This window comes from Octopus bimaculoides, chromosome 28 (genome assembly GCF_046866305.1).
Source record: "Octopus bimaculoides isolate indiv1 chromosome 28, ASM4686630v1, whole genome shotgun sequence".
Taxonomy (NCBI): Eukaryota; Metazoa; Mollusca; class Cephalopoda; order Octopoda; family Octopodidae; genus Octopus; species Octopus bimaculoides.
Window position 1 is genome coordinate 22,655,679 of NC_142955.1, and position 21,175 is coordinate 22,676,853.

At 36.5% G+C, this 21,175-nt stretch overlaps 1 protein-coding gene across 8 annotated transcripts in view; it reads left to right on the forward strand.

The window, feature by feature from the left end:
- Positions 1-19,723, forward strand: part of LOC128251087 (uncharacterized) — a 99,022-nt gene extending 79,299 nt beyond the window's left edge. Inside the window, exons 1-4 of one of the 8 annotated variants that reach the window (XM_089343810.1) lie at positions 76-540; positions 2,190-3,667; positions 10,495-11,377; positions 16,424-19,723. In XM_089343810.1, the coding sequence (XP_089199936.1) occupies positions 2,555-3,667; positions 10,495-11,377; positions 16,424-17,310 (2,883 nt within the window). In that variant the 5' untranslated portion in view covers positions 76-540; positions 2,190-2,554 and the 3' untranslated portion in view covers positions 17,311-19,723. The other 7 variants (XR_016238711.1, XM_052977458.2, XM_089343808.1 and 4 more) reach the window with 7 other exon arrangements.
- The last annotated feature ends 1,452 nt before the right edge of the window (positions 19,724-21,175 follow it).

Genomic DNA, 21,175 nt, shown 5'->3' on the forward strand with positions numbered 1-21,175 from the left:
TTAAAAATAATAGGATCGACCACTCACGACTAGATAGCGCGGACGCGCGAACTTTCGAGTAATAGATAGATAGATAGATAGATAGATAGAGAGACAGACAGACAGACATATAGCTCGCTCCGGCCAGTCATGGTATTAGCTGTCAGTCGCCAAAGAATCGACAGGCATGCAGGCAGACAGACAGATACTTCACTAGCAGGCAGCACTTTCACTTCTGACAGCTAATAGCATGATAGTGCCAAAGAAGTATATAAAACATGTTGGTTAACAAATTTCGTTGAACGAGTACCATCCGCTTTATGGCATCTACCCAAGCCGTGTACGATCTTTTCGGATCGCGCTGTTCTGTTATACATACACACACACATACCCGCATATACGTACACACATACATACATACAGGCGTATAAAACAAATGTCACTTCTACGCATGCGCCATAAGAGAACGGACTCCAATTCCGTTCTTTTTTTGTCTCATGTCTGATATTTCTCATATCTCTGATGCGGTTGTATCCATATTCTCCTTTATAAGACATTTCTGTAAGTATTCAATAGCAAAACTATTATATCCGTTAATATTGTCTGTTTCCGTCGGCATTAACTGACTCCTCCCCCACCACCATCGCCTCGACGAAACACACTCTTTGATGTTGTCTTTCAGTCATCGATATCGATTCTGTTTTCTATCATTTTCTCAAATCTCTTTTACTTGTTTCAGTCATTTGACTGCGGCCATGCTGGAGCACCGCCTTTAGTCGAGAAAATCGACCCCAGGACTTATTCTTTGGAAGCCTAGTACTTATTCTGGTGGAGATGGAGTATATGTAATCTGGGTATACCCCACCCCTTTTAAATTTTGTTTTTTTTACGGAATCCCACGTTTTAGGCTATGGAGATTCCGATTCTGAAAAAAGATTTTCAAAAATCTCAATTTCAAAATTTCGACCCCCCCCCCCCCCCCGGTTTTTATATAGATCCACAGGGTAAACCTAACCCTAACTCAAGCCCTAACCCTAACCCTAACTCAAACCCTAACCCTAATCCTAACCCTGACCCTAACTCTAACCCTAACCCTGACCCTAAACCTAACCCTAACACTAGTTTTGTGAGATTTGACTGTTATTTCTAGCATGTAAATAGCCTGCTTGGTGGGGGGGGGGGGTTGAAATTTTTCAAAAATTTTTTTTTCAGAATCGGAATCTCCATAGCCTAAAACGTGGGATTCCGTAAAAAAAATTATAAATAAGGGGGGGGGGAAGGTTCAGATTACATATAGTCCATCTCTACCCTTATTCTATCTGTCTGTTTTGCCGAACCGCTAGTTTACGGGGACGTAAACACACCAGCATTGGTTGTCAAGCGATGGTGGGGGGACAAACACAGACACACAGACACACACATATATATATACATATATACGACAGGCTTCTTTCAGTTTCTGTCTACCAAATCCACTCACAAGGCTTTGGTCAGCCCGAGGCTATAGTAGAAGACACTTGCCCAAGGTGCCACGCAGTGGGACTGAACCCGGAACCATGTGGATCGGTTAGCAAGCTACTTACCACATTTTTTTTTTCTATTTCTTGTTGATCCTTATCTTTTACTTGTTTCAGTCATTTTGCACTGCGGCCATGCTGGAGCACCGCCTTGAAGGATTTAGTCGAACAAATTGACTCTAGGACTTATTTTATAAAACCTGATACTTATTCTGTCGGAAAATTTTGCCGAACCGCTATGTTACGGGGACGTAAACACGCTAACGCTGGTTGCCGAGCAGTGGTGGGGGACGAACACTGACACAAAGGCATACACCCACACAGTAATATAAATATATATACGACGGGCTTCTTTCAGTTTCCGTCTACCAAATCAACTCGGAAGACTTTGGTCGGCCCCAGGCTATAAAAGAAGATACTTGCCCAAGGTGCCATGCAGTGGGACTGAACGCGCGACGATGTGGTTGGGAAGCAGGCTTCTTACCGCAAAGCCACCCTGAAACTAATTTACACAAGAATAAGGTTGTTGATTTCTATTGCCTAAAATCTAGACCATTCTCTAAAATCCCTATTTGATAGGGATAAGTTCATTAACTCCATTAAAAAATTATATCGCTAAGATGTAATATTGTTGTATCTTCTACTATTTAAATATTTTCTGTATCTTATACCGTTGTTTCATTCTTTTTTCAGCTTATCAAATGACATTTGTGATTCAAGGATTGCTTACATGAGATATATCATCAGTATTTAACATCTTTTGAAGATTAAAAGAAAATGTTTTACAGAAATGATATGATCCAGATTATATAAACCTGTGATGAATTACAGTAAAATATTTCATTTGAACAGAGGTGAATAGCAACATTTTTCTTGCAACATTTAGATGATACATTAAGCTTGGACACATTAGCGAAGAAGTTTTTAGCTGCTTCGAATATCAACAAAGATCAGAGATGATGGGAGTATAGTTGTAGAAATATTTGTTAAAAATAAATGTATAACTGAAAAGAAAAAAAAAAATTAAAGATCTCTGTTATAATGAAAGTAGAAAAATTATGGAACATACGTTATGTGAGAAGAAAGATGAATTTAAAACACAATGTAAAACTATTAATTTTCCTGATGATATAAAGAAAGAGAAAAAGAAAACACCTTATCAATGTGACATCTGTGGTAAATCGTTCTCTGACAAATGGCTTCTCACTAATCACAAACGTATTCACACAGGAGAGAAACCATATCACTGTGATATTTGTGGTAAATCATTCTCTCAAAGTAGTTACTTAATTGTTCATGTACGCATCCACACTGGAGAGAAACCATATCACTGTGATATCTGTAGTAAATCATTCTCTGATAAAGGAGCTCTCACTAATCACAAACGTATTCATACAGGAGAGAGACCACATCATTGCGATATCTGTGGTAAATCATTCTCCCAAAGGAGCAACTTAATTGTCCACATACGTATTCATACAGGAGAGAAGCCATTTCACTGTGATATCTGTGGTAAATCTTTCTCTGTAGGAAGTAGCTTGACTAAACACAAACGCATTCATACAGGAGAGAAACCATATCACTGTGATGTCTGTGATAAGTCTTTTTCTGGAAGTAGTGATTTGACTCTTCATAAACGCTTTCACACAGGTGACAAGCCATATCAGTGTGATATCTGTGGTAAATCATTCTCACAAAATACACACTTAACTGAACATAGACGTATTCACACTGGAGAAAAACCGTATCAATGTGATATCTGTGGTAAATCATTCTCTGAAAGTAGTCCCTTAACTCTTCATAAACGCATTCACACAGGGGAGAAACCATATCACTGTGATATCTGTGGTAAATCATTCTCCCGAAGTAGTGAATTATCTAGTCACAAACGTATTCATACAGGAGAGAAACTATATCTCTGTGATATTTGTGGTAAATCTTTCTCTCATTCAAATACCTTAACTACTCACAAATATATTCATACTGGAGAGAGACCCTATCACTGTGATATCTGTGGTAAATCATCCTCAACATCTGGTCAATTTGCTATTCATAAACGTCTCCATACAGGTGAGAAACCATATAACTGTAATATCTGTGGTAAATCATTCTCCAAGTCTGCTCAATTCGCTATGCACAAGTGTATTCATACAGAAGAAAAACCATATCACTGACAACTGTGGTAAATACTTCTCTAAAGAAGGCCACTTAATTACACATACATGTATTAATACAGAGTAGTGACTGTATCATTGTCAATGTCCATCATCTTCATCTAACATCTGTTTTCCATGCTGGCATGGGATGGACGGCTTGAAAAGAACTGGCAAGATCAGGGGCTGCACCAAGCTGCATAGTCTATTTTAGTTTGGTTTCTATGGCTGCTGCAAAGTGGTTAACATTAGCATGAGCATTGGTGCCACATAAAAAGCATCCATGCCAGTGCTGCATAAAAGCATCCAGTACATTCTGTGAAGTGGTTGGTGTTAGGAAGGGCATCAAGCTGTAGAAACCATGCCAAGACAGACATGGCATGTGAACAGCCCTTCAGCTGGTCAACTGTAAAACCGTCCAACTCATGCCAGCATGGAAAATAGATGTTAAATAATGATGATGATGATCATCATCATTATCATCCTCCTATCAGAAAATCTCTGCAAAAGCTGACAGTGCAGCCTGGCGTAGTGCTGTGGCTCACCTGATCCTGTCAAACAGTCCAGCCCTTACCAGCATGGAAAACGGGCATCAGATTGATGACGATATAGTACTTATAAAATACCAAGGTTAAAAATATTAATCTTAATCAGCAATTCATTAAAATCCATCTCATAAGATAAACATGGTATATAACCATAAGCATGGCTCAGTGGTTAGGGCATTGAGCTTACAATTGTGAGGTTGTGAGTTCAATTCCTGAACAGACTGTGTATTGTGTTATTGAAGAAGATATTTTATTTCACGTTGCTCCAGTTTTACTTAGCTGTAGCAATGAGTTGTTGCATCACCGGTGCCTAGTTGTATCAGCCTTTGCTTTTCTTTTTGACAACATCAGTGGCGTGGAAAGGGGAGACGGGTAAGCATGGGTGATGGTTTTCCACAAATAACTTTGCCTGGACTTGTGCCTTGGAGGGGAACTTTCTATGTGCAATCCCATGGTCATTTTTGACTAAAGGGGGGATCTTTACTAACCATAAAACCCTTTCTTTTAATGTTTAATTTATCTCCCAGCATAAAACTACCTTTGCTTCTAGGGGATCTTATTCATGCCAGATGCACAGTAACTTTGCTAGTGCTGATGTCATGAACGGAGCACCCAGCTGAAGACATTGGCACTTAAAGCAGTCATTGGACTTGTCAGATCCTGTCAAATTGTCCAACGCGTACCACTATGGAAGATCAATGTTAAGAGACAGAGATTCTGAAGAATTGATTCTGGAAAGAAGATATAACAGTGTATGATATTAATCTCCCAATATATTTTCTATAACTGTATCTGTATTGGTGAGATAACTTCTGTAATATTTCTAATAAAATAATTTCTTTAACATATTTATATATATATATTTCATGTTAGATATTTTCTGAAGAGAGAAGAGATGCCATTGGTTTCATTGACATTGTGAATACAATAAAGGATAACATCACTGTACAGTTATTGTGTTGGAAATAAACAGTTAGAGACTCTGTTGTATTCTGATTATATGTATGAGAATATCTTCTTTGTGTATGTCTATCTATCTATCTATCTATCTATATACTTTATTTAAAAGCAGCAGAAATATAACAAAAGACTGTTACTCTGAGTTTCACGTTCCCGTTCATCGCACAGTTTTGTTAGAAATTTCTAACAAAACTGTCCGATGAACGGGAACGTGAAACTCAGAGTAACAGTCTTTTGTTATATTTCTGCTGCTTTTAAATAAAGCATATTACTCTACCTCTGGTATTTGAGTACTCTTTTTTCTACCTTGTTGCACATTTTATGTGCTTACTCCAGTATATATATATATATATTACTAATTGACGATTCCCTGCCCTTATTCTTGTGTATATATATATATACATATATATATATATATATATATATATATGTGTGTGTGTATGTATGTATGTATATATAGTTGAAATTTACAGAAAAACAAAAGACAAAGACAAGTGTATGAACAACAAGCAGGTGTATTAGTTTGACATTCGGGAAAGTGGGAAAGCCTTTTACGTTTCGAGCCTACGCTCTTCAACAGAAAGGAATAAGAGAAAATAAACAGAGAGAATAAAAAACTTGTGGAACAAGCATGGTGACTGGTTATAAACTTATAAAAAATCATGTGGCTATGTGTGTGTATATACATATATACATACATGCACATGCATATATATGAGTGTATGTGTATAGGTATTTTGTTTTCATTTCATTTCTCATCTCTACTTTATTACACTGTGTAACAAAATTTAATTTTTTTTTTTTTTGTCTTTGGTCAGTAAGGGTTATTTCCTATTTGCTTCTGCCTAGAAATCAAAGGAAATGTCTACTATTCCCTTCAAACTTTGCCTTTGTCACCTGGACATCAATATTTTGAAACTGATCTATTTTCCCATTACATTTCAGACAGGTTCAGCACGGAGTTGCATTATAGCAATCACTTTTTTTCTTTTTAATTATCTCTACAGATTTTCTAGAGAAATTAAAGCTACATTTGAAAGTTACAACGATGCGTTTACGAATACGTCGATGGAAACAATACGATCGAAAATAGAAAAATAAGCATTTCAGTTTCCGTCTATCAAATCTATTGACAAGGCTCTGGTCAGCACTGGGCCATAGAAGACCCTTGTCCAATGTGCTACGCAGAGGGACTGAGCCTAAGACCACATAGTTTGGAAGCAAGCTTCTTAACTATGCAGCCACAGCCACGTCTATATTGATAACATGAATTCATTAAGAATTTATTTTGTATGCTGTTTAATATAGCTTTATTCGTCTTTCGTGTTCAAATACATACGAATGACTTCTATGAGTTATTTCCCTTTGGGCACCGTTATTTCACTTATGTGTATGTATGTGCGTATGCATGTTAATACACATACAGACAGGCATCTGTATGTGTATGTTATATATTATACGTGTGTGTGTATGTATGTATGTATGTATGTATGTCACGTCCGCGCATGCGCAATAATCCTCGATTTCACTTCCAAACCAGTTTTTCTTCCTTGTTTGTGTTATGTCTCTCTTCCAGCAATATTCACCTTTATAAAACATTTCCGTATTTAATAACGAAACCACTTATATCTGTCCGTATTGTATGTTTTTGTCAACATTAACTGACTTATCACCCAACCCTCCATCGCACGATATAACCGGAAAAATTGAATGATTCCAACCAAACATCAATATTAAATAATTGCCGGATAATCGAGAAAGCTCTCTCAAGTAAGTCGCAATTTTTCCGGAAATTTTTTTTCTTTTGTTATTTCTCAAAATAGTTTCGGTAGAGATGGACTATATGTAATCTGAACCTTTCCCCCCCTTATTTATTAATTTTTTTTTTTACGGAATCCCACGTTTTAGGCTATGGAGATTCCGATTCTGAAAAAAAAATTTTTGAAAAATTTCAATCCCCCCCCCCCACCAAGCAGGCTATTTACATGCTAGAAATAACAGCCAAATCTCACAAAACTAGTGTTAGGGTTAGGGTTAGGGTTAGGGTCAGGGTTACGGTCAGGGTTAGGGTTTGAGTTAGGATTAGGTTTACCCTGTGGATCTATATAAAAACCGGGTGGGGGGTCGAAATTTTGAAATTGAGATTTTTGAAAATTTTTTTCCAGAATCGGATTCTCCATGGTCTGAAACATAGGATTCCGTAAAAAAAACAAAATTTAAAAGTTATGGTATACCCAGATTACATATACTCCATCTCCACCATAGTTTCTTTTTGTGTGTGTGTGTGGCAGTCCACTGCTTTTGGTCTCTGAAAACTGAAGGTATTTGTTCGCCAACTTTCATATAGAATTTTTTGTTTCTTTAATGTTTATTTTTTGCAGCTGATCAGTGAAAAACACGGTCGCGCACACACGTTCATTGTTTTTAATTTGCACGAGCGACTTGAACAGCGACGCACAGAGGCCAACACACTCTTGTACAGACACTCACTCACACACACATGTGCAGATACACATACAGACGTAAAAGTACGTTTTATTTTTTCACGAATTCATTATTTTTATGTCATCTCTGTCATATCCTCTACGAAGGATATGTGGCGCATTGTTGTATTCGAGAGGATCTGCCCCTCAACAGAATTGAGATCCTAAAAGCCAAGGGTGCACATTGGGATTAAACACTGAGGGGAAACCGCTGTAACTTTTTTTTATTTTTTCATTTTGGCGATTTTCCCTTTCGAATTCTACATATCACGGTCATGCGATTCCCCCTATAAAATTTTTTTTTACCATCCCCCCCGCCAAAATGAAAAAATAAAAAAAGTTACAGCGGTTTTCCCTCAGTGTCTAATCCTAATGTGCACCAAGCCGAGATTCCATGTAGAAAGCATTAGCGTGGGAGCTAATGCCATGTAAAAAGCACGGGTGATGGTGCCACATAAAAACGCACCTAGAACACTCCGTGGGGTGTTTGGCGTTAAAAAGAGCATCCAGTCGTAGAAAACAAACCAAAATAAACTATTGAACCACGTGCAGCCTCTGACCATACCAGTTGCTGTCGAGCCGTCCAACCGATGCCAGCATGGAAAACCGGCATTAAATGATAGTGGTGATTAATAAGAACTGTGAATCACTTAACTGAAATATGTAGAGAGTGCTTTGGTATTCAGAACACGGCAGGGGTTAAGAACACTTACATCACCCGTTCTCAGTATAACAAAAACCCTAACCCTAAACACAGGGTGTATGTATTCTTTACTTTCACCCAGAACGAAATACAGAAACTTAAGTGAACCAAGTGCACTGGAATTATTACTAATGCTCTTGGTCCATATTTGAAAGAATTGTTAAAAATTGTCTTAGGAAAAGACAAGTAGAGTTTAATTATAATTAAATTGTAATCTCGGTAGATTTATCAATAAATATTGATAGATTTATCAAGATTTCTGTCACCAAATTGCTGGAAATTATATATTCAGATCTTTGAAAAAAATTTTTTAAATTTGTGGTGTGTCTAGGTGCAGGCTTGGCTGTGTGGTAAGAAACTTGTTTCCCAACCACATGGTTCTGGGTTCAGTCCCACTGCGTAGCACCTTGGGCAAGTTTCTTCTACTATAGCCTGGGACTGACCAAGACTTTGTGAGTGGATATGGTAGACAGAAACTGAACAGAAGCCCATCATTTATACATATATGTTTGTGTGTCTGTGTTTGTCCACCACCGCTATTACTTGACAACCAATGTTGGTGTGTTTACACCCCGTAGCTTAGCGGTTTGGCAATAGAGAACGATAAAATAAGTGCCAGGCTTACAAAAAATAAGTCCTGGGGTTCATTTCAACTAAAAGGCAGTGCTCTAGCATGGCTGCAGTCAAATGACAAACGAGTAAAAGTAAAAGAATAAAAGAATATTTTGACTTAGTTGAATTGCAAGAATGCAATGCTAATAAAATAAGGTGTGCATTTAAAGAATGCTTAAAAGAGCAGGACTTTGATTTGCAAAATCTGGTTGCATTAGATGCAGACAATGCATCAGTCATGACTGGTGTAAAGCAATGGTATATATGCCATATTAACCCATTACCTCCCATAATTCTATTAACTGGAATTTTTTTATGGAACTTTGATTTCTAGCATAAAACAGCCTTAGAAACATGCTGGAATGATCAAAATAACATTTTAAATAGAAATAAGTGAGATATTGGGTGAAAAATTAGCAAACCTCATTTGAATATCAGAGAAATATACCTAGTAGATATAACAAAAAGGTTAGATATGTGTAAATATTGACAGATAATTACGAAATTTGTAATTTTTAAGTGATCTCATGAGATCACTGGTAGGTAATGGGTTAAGGAGAAATTTCTCATCTGATACTTGAAAGACGTGTTTGTCATTCCTTCCACCTTACTGTATCACATGCTGCACCTGAATATTTTCCAAGAAATTGAGATTTTGTGATAAAAGAAACCTACAGCTGGTTCTCATATTAATCAGTATGTCAAGCAAAATGTAAACACCATTTTTACCACAATAAAGGAGGGAAAACAGTTGTTAAAGCTTGTTCAATCTAGTGTGACAAGATGTGGTGTAGTTAAATAATTATATCTACAGTTTACTTGTATGGCGATGTGGTAATGTTGTTGTATCTCTTCTTTCTCTTATACTGCTTTTTTTCCTATCCTTATTTCAGATTATCAAATGACATTTGTGGTTATAGGATTGCTTACAGCAGAATCATCATACATCATCAATATTGATCATCTTTTGAAGATTACTTAAGTGATATAATCTGCTTATATAAATCTCTGGTGAATTAGTGAAATATTTCTTCTGAATGGTGATTAATAGCAAAATTTTTTCTTGGAATGTTTAGATGATAAAACTAAACTTGGACAAATTTACAAAGGAGTTTTCAGCCTCTTCAAATCTCAACATAGATCAGAATTGATGAAAATATAACAGCAGAAATATTTGTTACAAATAATATGTGAGTGAGGAGAAAAATAGAATAAACATATTTATTTAAGTGTGACTGTGTGGTAAGAAGTTTGCTTCCCAACGACATGGTTCCAGGTTTAGTCCCACTGTGTGGCACTTTGAGCAAGTAATTTCTACTGTAGCCCGAGGCCAACCAAAGCCTTCATTTGACTAAAACCCCACAAGGCAGTGCCTCAGCATGACTTCTGTCCAATGTCTGAAACAAATGATATTTTAGCAAGAGAAGAAAAATTATGGAAAATAAATTATGTGAGGACACAGTTGAATTTAAAACAGAATTCAAACCTATTGATTTTCCTGATAATATAAAGAAAGAGAAAAACGAGACACCTTCTCTATGCAACATTTGTGGTAGGTCGTTCTCTGAAAAAGATCACCTCACTAATCATAAATGTATTCACACAGGAGAGAGGCCATATCATTGTGATGTCTGTGGTAAGTCATTCTGTCAAAAAGTTCATTTAACTGTTCATGTACGCGTCCATACAGGAGAGAAACCTTATCACTGTGATGTCTGTGGTAAATCATTCTCTGTAGGAAGTACCTTAACAAAACACAAACGCATTCATACAGGAGAGAAACCATATCACTGTGATGTCTGTGGTAAATCATTCTCTGGAAGTAGCGACTTAACTCAACATAAACACTTTCATACGGGTGAGAGACCATATCGTTGTAATGTGTGCGGAAAATCATTTTCAAAAAGTCCACACTTAACTGTACATAAACGTATTCACACAGGAGAGAAACCGTATCAGTGTGATATCTGTGGTAAATCATTCTCTGGAAGTAGTCCCTTAGTAATTCATAAACGTGTTCATACAGGAGAGAAGCCATATCACTGTGATATCTGTGATAAATCGTTCTCCCAAAGTACACATTTGACTGTCCATAGAAATAGTCACACAGGAGAAAAACCATATCAGTGTGATATCTGTGGTAAATCATTCTCAAAAAATCCATACTTAACTATACATAAACGTATTCACACAGGAGAAAAACCATATCAGTGTGATATCTGTGGTAAGTCATTCCCTGGCAGTAGTGCCTTAGCTACTCATAAGCGTGTTCACACAGGAGAGAAACCATATCAGTGCGATGTTTGTGGTAAACCATTCTCACAAAGTGCACACCTAACTGTACATAGACTTATTCACACAGGAGAAAAACCATATCATTGTGATATCTGTGGTAAATCATTCTCAAAAAATAAATATTTAAGTACTCATAGATGTATTCACACAGAAGAAAACCCATAGTGTGATATCTGGCAAATCATTCTCTGAAAAATAGTCCCTCAACTATTTATATAAATCAATAAATAAAGTGTTATAGCTATTAAAATGAAAAAATTTTGGGTAATTTTAGCCAATTGTAAGCCACAAACATTCATGTATGTTTCCATAGTAACAACGCAAACATGAGAACTCTTTTGTCTACAAGAAAGCCCATGTTGACAAGTATATTCCAGCCATTGAGGTGGTTGTCATATATGCTGAAAATAGCAGTGAAATAGGCCTTAAATTGTGCACCAGAGCAGGATGCAGTTTCGTACTTGCAAGAAAATGGTGTTATGCTCCAAAGAAAATTATGCAACATGAAGAAGCATTTTATGAATACAAGACAACATAGTGGGAATATGTACTAGTGATACATGTGCCAAGGATACATGGAATCTGTGTCAGTGAGGAAAGACTCGTGGTTTGAAAGTGACCCCCTCTGTCTTAGGACTGTAGTGCTTTCCCTTTACTCGTTGGTTAAGGAATTGATTTCAGTCAGGTTTTGTGTTGAAGAACTGGGGATGAGCCATTGCACAGCTGTCGATTATAACAGCTATGGTAGGGAAGTATGTGTGGAGGACCTGCTCCATTATCCAATTAAGGTTGGTGATCCTGGGAAGATTGTTGAGATGTTTTTTTTTAAATATATAATCTGTAATTTGCTATTTTGTTTTGTGATAAATCTCCTTGTGCTATAAGTTTCTTATTTTGAGAAATGTTTAATTTGCAATGTGCCGTTTACCACATTAAATGCATATTGAATGCTTAAAATTACAAATTATGTGTTATTTAATTGGTTTTTTTTTTTGTCTTTGAGGTGGTTGTGAGGTGTGCTAAAAATAGCAGCTAAATAGGCCTTAAATCACACACCCCAACAACTTTCCTTTTTCCATAATCGTATGAATTCCCACGTGTAGAATAAAAATTTGCAAAAAATTTTCTGAAAATTCCAAAATATAAAAAGTCATTTGTGTACGGTTTCCTATAAAAACACACGTGCTATTTTCAGGATGTTGCAAAATGCACAGTCACACACAAAATGACAGCTTTCAAATATTGTTACCTGACAAGGTGAAAATGATCAAACTTTAAAAATCTATAACTCTTTTTTTTTTTTTTTTGAATTTGGAGAAAGTGAGAGATCTCCAGCAATTCAACTTGGAAAACTACATTAATATACCAAATTTTAAAATTTTCAATACACCTTGATTTTTGAAATCTTGGCAGCCAAACAGAAAAGGTCCGCCACATGCACTGTATAACAGTGGTGTAACACAATCGATATACCAATTTTACATATTAAACAGATTCTTGGCATATTAATTGCTTGCAGAGACGCTGTATTTTGTTATACAACCATAATATTCTACCAACTATATTAAAGGTTTTATAAATCAATGCTATGTCCTACTGTATTAGCATTGCAATTCAATCACTTTTTAAAATTATCTCTTATAGATTTTCTAGAGAAATCAAAGGTACATCTGAAAGTTATGACGATGCGTATACGAATACGTCGATGGAAATAATACGATCGAAAATAGTAAAAATAAGCATTTCAGTTTCCGTCTATCAAATCTATTCACAAGGCTTTGGTCAGCCCAGGGCCATAGAAGACACCTGTCCAATTTGCTACGCCATAGGACTGAACCGAAGACCACACGGTTTGGAAATGAATTCATTAAGAATTTATCTTGTATGATTTATCTACCCTTACTCAAATACATAATGATCTCTATGAGTTATTTCCCTTGGGATACCGTTATTTCATTTAGGTAAGTATGTGTATGTGTGCGTATAAATGCTTATATATATGTATGTAAGTGTGTATTTGTGTCACTTCTGCGCAAGCGCATTAAGGGTTAATACGATTGCCAAACCTTTCCTGTTTCTTTTGAGTCTTGTCTTATGTCTCTCTTCCACCAATATTCTCCTTTATAAAGCATTTCCGTATTTAATAACGAAACCACTATATCTGTCCATATTATATGTTTTCGTCAACATCAACTGACTTATTACCCAACCCTCCATCGCACGATATAACCGGAAAAAGTTGAATCATTCCAACCAAACATGAATATTAAATAATTGCCGGATAATCGAGAATGCTCTCTCACGTAAGTTGCAATTTTTCCGGAATTTTTTTTTGCGCTTGTTTTTTGGCAAGACATTTCCTTTTTTTTTTATTTAAAGTTTCCTCCTAGTGAAAACAAATTTCGCGAGAAGCTCTTTCTGAAAAATAATTTTCTTTAAAATCCATGTTTTTCATCTTCCCTTCGGAACAGTAACATCCACTAATACGCCCCTCCCCTTTATTGTTTGTTCTTTAGAACAAACAAACATACATACACAAAAATACATCAACATAAGAGATTCTGGTTAATGTTTACTTGAATACGTGGCCACCAAAACAAAACAAGAAAAAAAAAGGGTAATTTTTCAGATTAACACCCGCACGATCTTCACTAGGGTGTTAGGGTTTTAGGGTTAGGGAGTCCTTGGCCTTACCAGTACATGTTAAGCCGTCCAACCCATGCCAGCATGGAAAACGGATGCTAAATGATGATGATGATTGGTAAGAACTGTGAATCACTTAACTGAAATGTGTAGAGAGTGCTTTGGTAATCAGAACAAAATACAGAAGCGTAAGTGGACCAAGTGCACTGGATTTATTACTAATTATTACTTGGTCCATATTTTAAAGAGTTAAAAAGTGTGTAACTGTTGTGTAGTGTGTGTGCCGTTGTCTCACAGTGGCTGACAGTAACTTCATCTTTTCCTCTGGCCAAGGTTGTAGTTGGTCACCGGCGGCTGGTGACTAGCCTGTTGAGGCGTCACCGATCGGTGACTAAAGAGAGAGTTTGCTTGTGGTCTCCTGTTTTTATAGCTAGTGAGAACAAAGGATTCTATTCTAGATCTGATGGAGTAGAAGAGGTCACCAAAGGGTCAAGTGGTGGAGACGGTCCAGATGGACTATATGTAATCTGAACCTTTCCCCCCTTATTTATTATGGAATCCCACGTTTTAGGCTATGGAGATTTCGATTCACCCTCCCCCCGTTTTTATATAGATCCACAGGGTAAACCTAACTCAAACCCTAACCCTAACCATAACCCTGACCCTAACCCTAAACCTAACACTAGTTTTGTGAGATTTGGCTGTTATTTCTAGCATGTAAATAGCCTGCTTAGTGGTGGGGGGGGATTGAAATTTTTCAAACAATTTTTTTTCAGAATCGGAATCTCCATAGCCTAAAACGTGGGATTCCGTAAAAAAATTAATAAATAAGGGTGGGGAAAGGTTCAGATTACATATAGTCCGTCTCTACCGTGGAGACACCACCTCGAAAACCGTTGTTCCACCGCGAGAAAAGTTCTGACGCAGTATTAATTCAAATTTGTGGCATAGTGGATCGAATCCACTTCACGCCTGTCAGATTCCTATAAGTGTCTTAGGAAGACCCAAGCACAGTTTAATTATTGATGAATCTACTGAGATTTCTGTTCCTAAATTGCTGGAAATTATGATTTTACTCAGATCTTAGAAAAGCTGATTATTGTAACATGTGATTTAGTAGAATTGGGAAAATGCAATGCTAATAAAATAAGTTTTGCATTTAACCCTTTAGTGTTCACATTATTCTGCCATAATTAATGCTTTTTTTATCCACATTATCTTGAACTAATCATGCATTAACTTGTAGCTATGAGATTTTGATGAGGTAGCTGTTAATTTTTAAAACGATATTGTAGGGTTGGTGTGTATGCTGTATGAAAGAGAAATTCCTCATCTGATAATTTCTTGATAAAAGAAACCTACAGCTGGTTCTCATATCCATCAGTATGTCAAGAAAAATATAGACAACTTTTTACCACAATAAAGGAAGGAAAACAGTTGTTAAAGCTTGTTCATCCTTGAGTAATGTGATTCAGTTAAATAATTATATGTACAGTTTATCTGTAAGGAGATGTGGTAATATTGTTGTATCTCTACTGTTTAAATATCTTCTATATCTGATGCTGTTTTTTTTTCTTTTCTTTTCCTATTTCAGGGCCCTCGTGCTGGTGGCACATAAAAGCACCCACTACACTCTCGGAGTGGTTGGCATTAGGAAGGGCATCCAGCTGTAGAAACTCTGCCAGATCAGACTGGAGCCTGGTGCAGCCGTCTGGTTTCACCAGTCCTCAGTCAAATCGTCCAACCCATGCCAGCATGGAAAGCGGACGTTAAAAGATGATGATGATGATGATGATGAAGTAACATTCATGGTTAAAGGATTGCTTACAGCAGAGTCATCATACATCATCAATATTTATCATCCTTTGAAGACTAAAAGAAATACTTTACTGAAATGTGCTTATATAAATCTCTGGTGAATTAGTGAAATATTTCTTCTGAACGGTGATTTATAGCAACATTTTTTCTTGGAATTTTTAAATGATAATCTAAATTTGGACAAATTTACAAAACGGTTTTCAGCCTCTTCAAATCTCAACATAGATCTGAATTGATGGAAATATAACAGCAGAAATATCTGTCACGAATAAAATATGTAATAATTCAGCAAGTATTTTCTACTGTAGCCCCAGGCCAACCAAAGCCTTGTGAGTGGATTTAATAGACAAAACTGAAAAAAGACCATTATATATATATGTGTATTTCTGTGTTTGTCACCTACCCCACTTCACATCTGGTGTAAATTTATGCTCTGTATCTTGACAGTTCAGCAAAAGAGACCACTACAATGAGTATCAGACTTAAGGAAACTTTGACTAAAACTCTACAAGGCTGTGGCTTCAGCATGGTTGCTATCCAATGACTGAAACAAGCAGATACTATTTTAGTGGGAAAAGGAAAATTATGGAAAATAAATTATGTGAAAACACAGTTGAATTTAAACCTATTGATTTTCCTGATAATATAAAGAAAGAGAAAAGAGAAACGCCTTCTCTGTGCAGTATTTGTGGTAGGTCGTTCTCTGACAAAGATCACCTCACTAATCATAAATGTATTCACACAGGAGAGAGGCCATATCATTGTGATGTCTGTGGTAAGTCATTCTGTCAAAAAGTTAATTTAACTGTTCATGTACGCGTCCATACAGGAGAGAAACCTTATCACTGTGATGTCTGTGGTAAATCATTCTCTGTAGGAAGTACCTTAACAAAACACAAACGCATTCATACAGGAGAGAAACCATATCACTGTGATGTCTGTGGTAAATCATTCTCTGGAAGTAGCAACTTAACTCAACATAAGCTCTTTCATACAGGTGAGAAACCATATCACTGTGATGTGTGCGGCAAATCATTTTCAAAAAGTCCACACTTAACTGTACATAAACGTGTTCACACAGGAGAGAAACCGTATCAGTGTGATATCTGTGGTAAATCATTCCCTGGAAGTGGTCCCTTAATAATTCATAAACGTGTTCATACAGGAGAGAAGCCATATCACTGCGATATTTGTGGTAAATCGTTCTCCCAAAGTACACATTTGACTGTCCATAGAAATAGTCACACAGGAGAAAAACCATATCAGTGTGATATCTGTGGTAAATCATTCTCAAAAAGTCCATACTTAACTATACATAAACGTATTCACACAGGAGAAAAACCATATCAGTGTGATATCTGTGGTAAGTTATTCCCTGGAAGTAGTGCCTTAACCACTCATAAGCGTATTCATACAGGAGAGAAACAATATCACTGCATTGTTTGTGGTAAATCGTTCACGCAAAGTGCGCAATTGACTGTACATAGACGCGTTCATACAGGAGAAAGACCATATCAGTGTGATATCTGTGGTAAATCATTCTCAAAAAATAAATATTTAAGTACTCATAGATGTATTCACACAGAAGAAAACCCATAGTATGATATCTGGCAAATCATTCTCTGGAAAGTAGTCCCTCAACTATTTATAAATGTATTCATGCAGGAGATGACTTTGGTAAATCATTCTTTGGAAATTGTGCCTTAATTCTTTATCAATACTTTCATACAAGTCGCAAGCCATATCACTGCAACATCTGTGATAAATCATTCACAAATAACATTATGTATCACGATTTTGGTCCTTGGGTGGCAACTGTTATTTCCTTCTTGCTTTACCCCTAGAAAGTATGAAAAATGGTTACTATTTCCTGCAAACTTTGCATTTGTTACATTTATTCAAACCCCAATAATCCCTTTTAACACATGGCTATGATGCTCCCTAACTGCTTTTTCTCATCATCAGAGATGTCCATATCATCATCCACTAAGGGACATGCTCAAGTCGTTAAGGTCAAGCAACTGACAAGCAAATCTGTGGTATTTAGCAGAATATTTGCTATAATGGTATTTCTGCTTCAGCAACTCAGTTCTGAATCTGTCTGAAATGTAATGGAAATATTTTCCACTACATTTCAGAACATTGATGTCCAGGTTGCAGAAGCAAAATTTGAAGTGAATTTTTGTCATTTTTTTTTTATCTCCAGCTAGAAGCAAATAGAAAATAAAACCTACTGACTAAAGCAAAAAAAAAAAAAATGTTGATACACATAGGTGTAGGAGTGGTTGTGTGGTAAGTAGCTTGCTTATCAACCACATGGTTCTGGGTTCAGTCCCACTGCGTGGCACCTTGGGCAAGTGTCTTCTACTATAGCCTCGGGCCGACCAAAGCCTTGGTAGATTGAAACTGAAAGAAGCCCATCGTATATATATATATATATATGTGTGTGTGTGTGTATATATATATATATATATATACCGATGGTGGTGTGTTTACGTCCCCGAAACTTAGCGGTTCGGCAAAAGAGACCGATAGAATAAGTACTAGGCTTCCAAAGAAAAAGTCCTGGGGTCGATTTGCTCAACTAAAGGCGGTGCTCCAGCATGTCCACAGTCAACTGACTGAAACAAGTAAAAGAGTATTGTAATTGAAATACAACTGCACATAGATATAGTCACACATGTGTAAAAATCTCTGTCAGTGTGATATCTACAGTTAATCATTTTCTTGGTTATGTCAATTACATAGTCATAAATATATTCTTACTGAAGAGAAATCATGTTTCTCTCTGTTGTAAATCTTTTTGTTAGTTTATATACCTTAACTACTCTGAAAAATATTCATCTTGCAAGAGACCCTATCACTGTGACTTCTGTGTTAAATCCTTCTCTGGAGAAGGACACTTAACCACCATCATCATCATTGTCTTCATGAACATCTGTTTTCCATGCTGGCATGGGTTGGATGGTTTGACCAGGGCTGGCCAGCAGGAGAGCTGCACCTGGTTCCAGTCTGATTTTGCTTGGTTTCTACAGCTGGGTGCCCTTCCTAATGCCAACCACTTTACAGTCTATGCTAGGTCCTTTTAACATGGTGCCACCATGGGTGAATGTATTTATACAGAATAGAGACTTTATCATTGTCAACATTCAGATTGTCATAAATGTTGTGACAGATGTCCTATTTAATTTTTAATGAAGAAACTTTCATTTTTCTCATTGGTATCTCTAATAATTTTATGTATATTGTTACTTTATAGTATTTTCAAAATTACTAGAAGCTAGAAAATTAATCTCCATCTGCAAAATTTCCTTAGTATGTATTGCTGGACTGTGGCCTGACTCACCTTGGATTACAGCAACAATTGTTTCAGTTGATTCATTCAATGGAACAGCCTGCTTGTGAAATTAACATACAAGTGGCTGAGCACTCCATAGACACACACACACACTCCTAACATAATTCTTCAGGAGATCTATGTGCTAGTCAATCACTTTTTAAAATTATCCCTACAGATTTTCTAGAGAAATTAAAGCTACGTGTAAAAGTTACGACGCGTATACGAATCCGTCTATGGAAACAATGCGATTGAAGATAAGCATTTCATTTTTTGTCTATCAAATTTGTTCACAAAGCATTGGTCAGTCCATAACTATAGAAGACTCTTGTCCAATGTTCTATGTAGTGGGACTGAACCTAAGACCACATGGTTGGGAAAGCAAGCTTCTCAACCCTACAGCCACGTCTGCGTCTATATAAACAATATGAATTCATTAATAATGTATCTTCTATACTGTTTAATATACCCTTACTTGTCCCTCGAGTTGAAAAGCATCTGATTGACTTTTTTGAGTTATTTCCCTTAGGATATTGTCGTTTCATTTAAGTATGTATGTGTATAACTACGCATGCTTATAAATAAACACATACAAAGATATGTATGACAATGTATATATATATATATCTGTATTCCTTCAGTGTAAGCTCAATAAAAGTTCATTCAGCTTCCAAACCACTTTTCTTTGTCTTGTTTTATGTCTCTCTTCCAGCAATATTCTCCTTTATAAAACAATTCCATATTTAATAATGAAACAACTATATCTGTTCATAACTGGATGGATGCTGTCAGCATCCATCCACACCACATGACCAAACCAGCACAGTCTTCTCTCTTGTACACTGTGTCTATTTCCTCTTATGCCCAGCATTTCTCTCAATACACTAACACTCTGTAGCACATGTACACTTCCATTACACATCCGGCAAAGCATACCAGCCTCATCCCTCTTTAGCCTTTGCATGCCCTCTGCATTCAGGACTCGCGTCTCACTTCCAAGCAGAATTGTTTGTATATATGCATCGTACAATCTTCCTTTTACTAGGAGAGACTTGTTATATATATATATATATATATATGTGTGTGTGTGTGCGTCCTTGTCTTAACATGTTGTGGTAGTTAAAAAACGGTTGTCATGTCATACAAGCATCCGTTCATTTCCTATAATCTGTGAAAACATGTCTGGCCATGGGGAATCATTGACTTGCTTTGGAAACAGGTGAGAGTTGGCAACAAAAAGAGCCTCTCATCATAGAAAATCTGCCTGAATTAACTTTCTGAACCGCATAAGCACAGGAAAGTGGATGTAAAAATGATGGTGTTGATTCACTGTTCCATGAATGCAGACAAGTTGATGTAGATTGCAGTAACTGGCCCATTGGTCTGTGAACATTTTTGCACCTGGTTGGAGACCCAGCCTTCCAAGTTCTTTTACAGGGCTTAGAAAAACCGAAGGACTGCTGCAATGGGGGAATATGTGGAATAAAATCATAATTAACTGATCCTCCAGTATTTTCTTTTTTATCCAAAGCCAGGAACTTTTCAGCACCCTCTTGTATGTGTGCGTCAATGAATGATAATAAAGCAGATAGAAAATTTGGGTTAGCTATGGCTGGTTTAAATGCTAAAAAATCTACAACTTTTGCCATAAACTGTTCAAGTCAATGAATTCTATAATTTATAGTTGCATCAGCACGTTTTACTTAGATGTTCAACATCAAAAATGACAGGAGAATAATTGAAAAATAAACAAGCTTTATTTAGATATCAAAATATCAAAAATATTGACTCAAAGCGGCAAGATGGCAGATTTGTTAACACACTGGGCAAAAGGATTAGTAGCATTTCATTTGGCTTCTTTTTCTGAGTTCAAATTCCACTGAGGTCGACTTTGCCTTTCGTCCTTTTGGGGTTGATAAATTAAGTACCAGTTAAACACAAGGGTTGATGCAATTGACTTGCTTCATCCACCAAAATTACAACTTTGCATCAAAATTTGAAACCAATATCAAAAATATTAACAGTGATGAAGTAGGGACTCTGGATTATAGAATTTACAGCTGAGATGATTAAAAACTGAGAAAATATGGTGATATCTTGGGCATAGCCATTCGATGTTTAAAACCT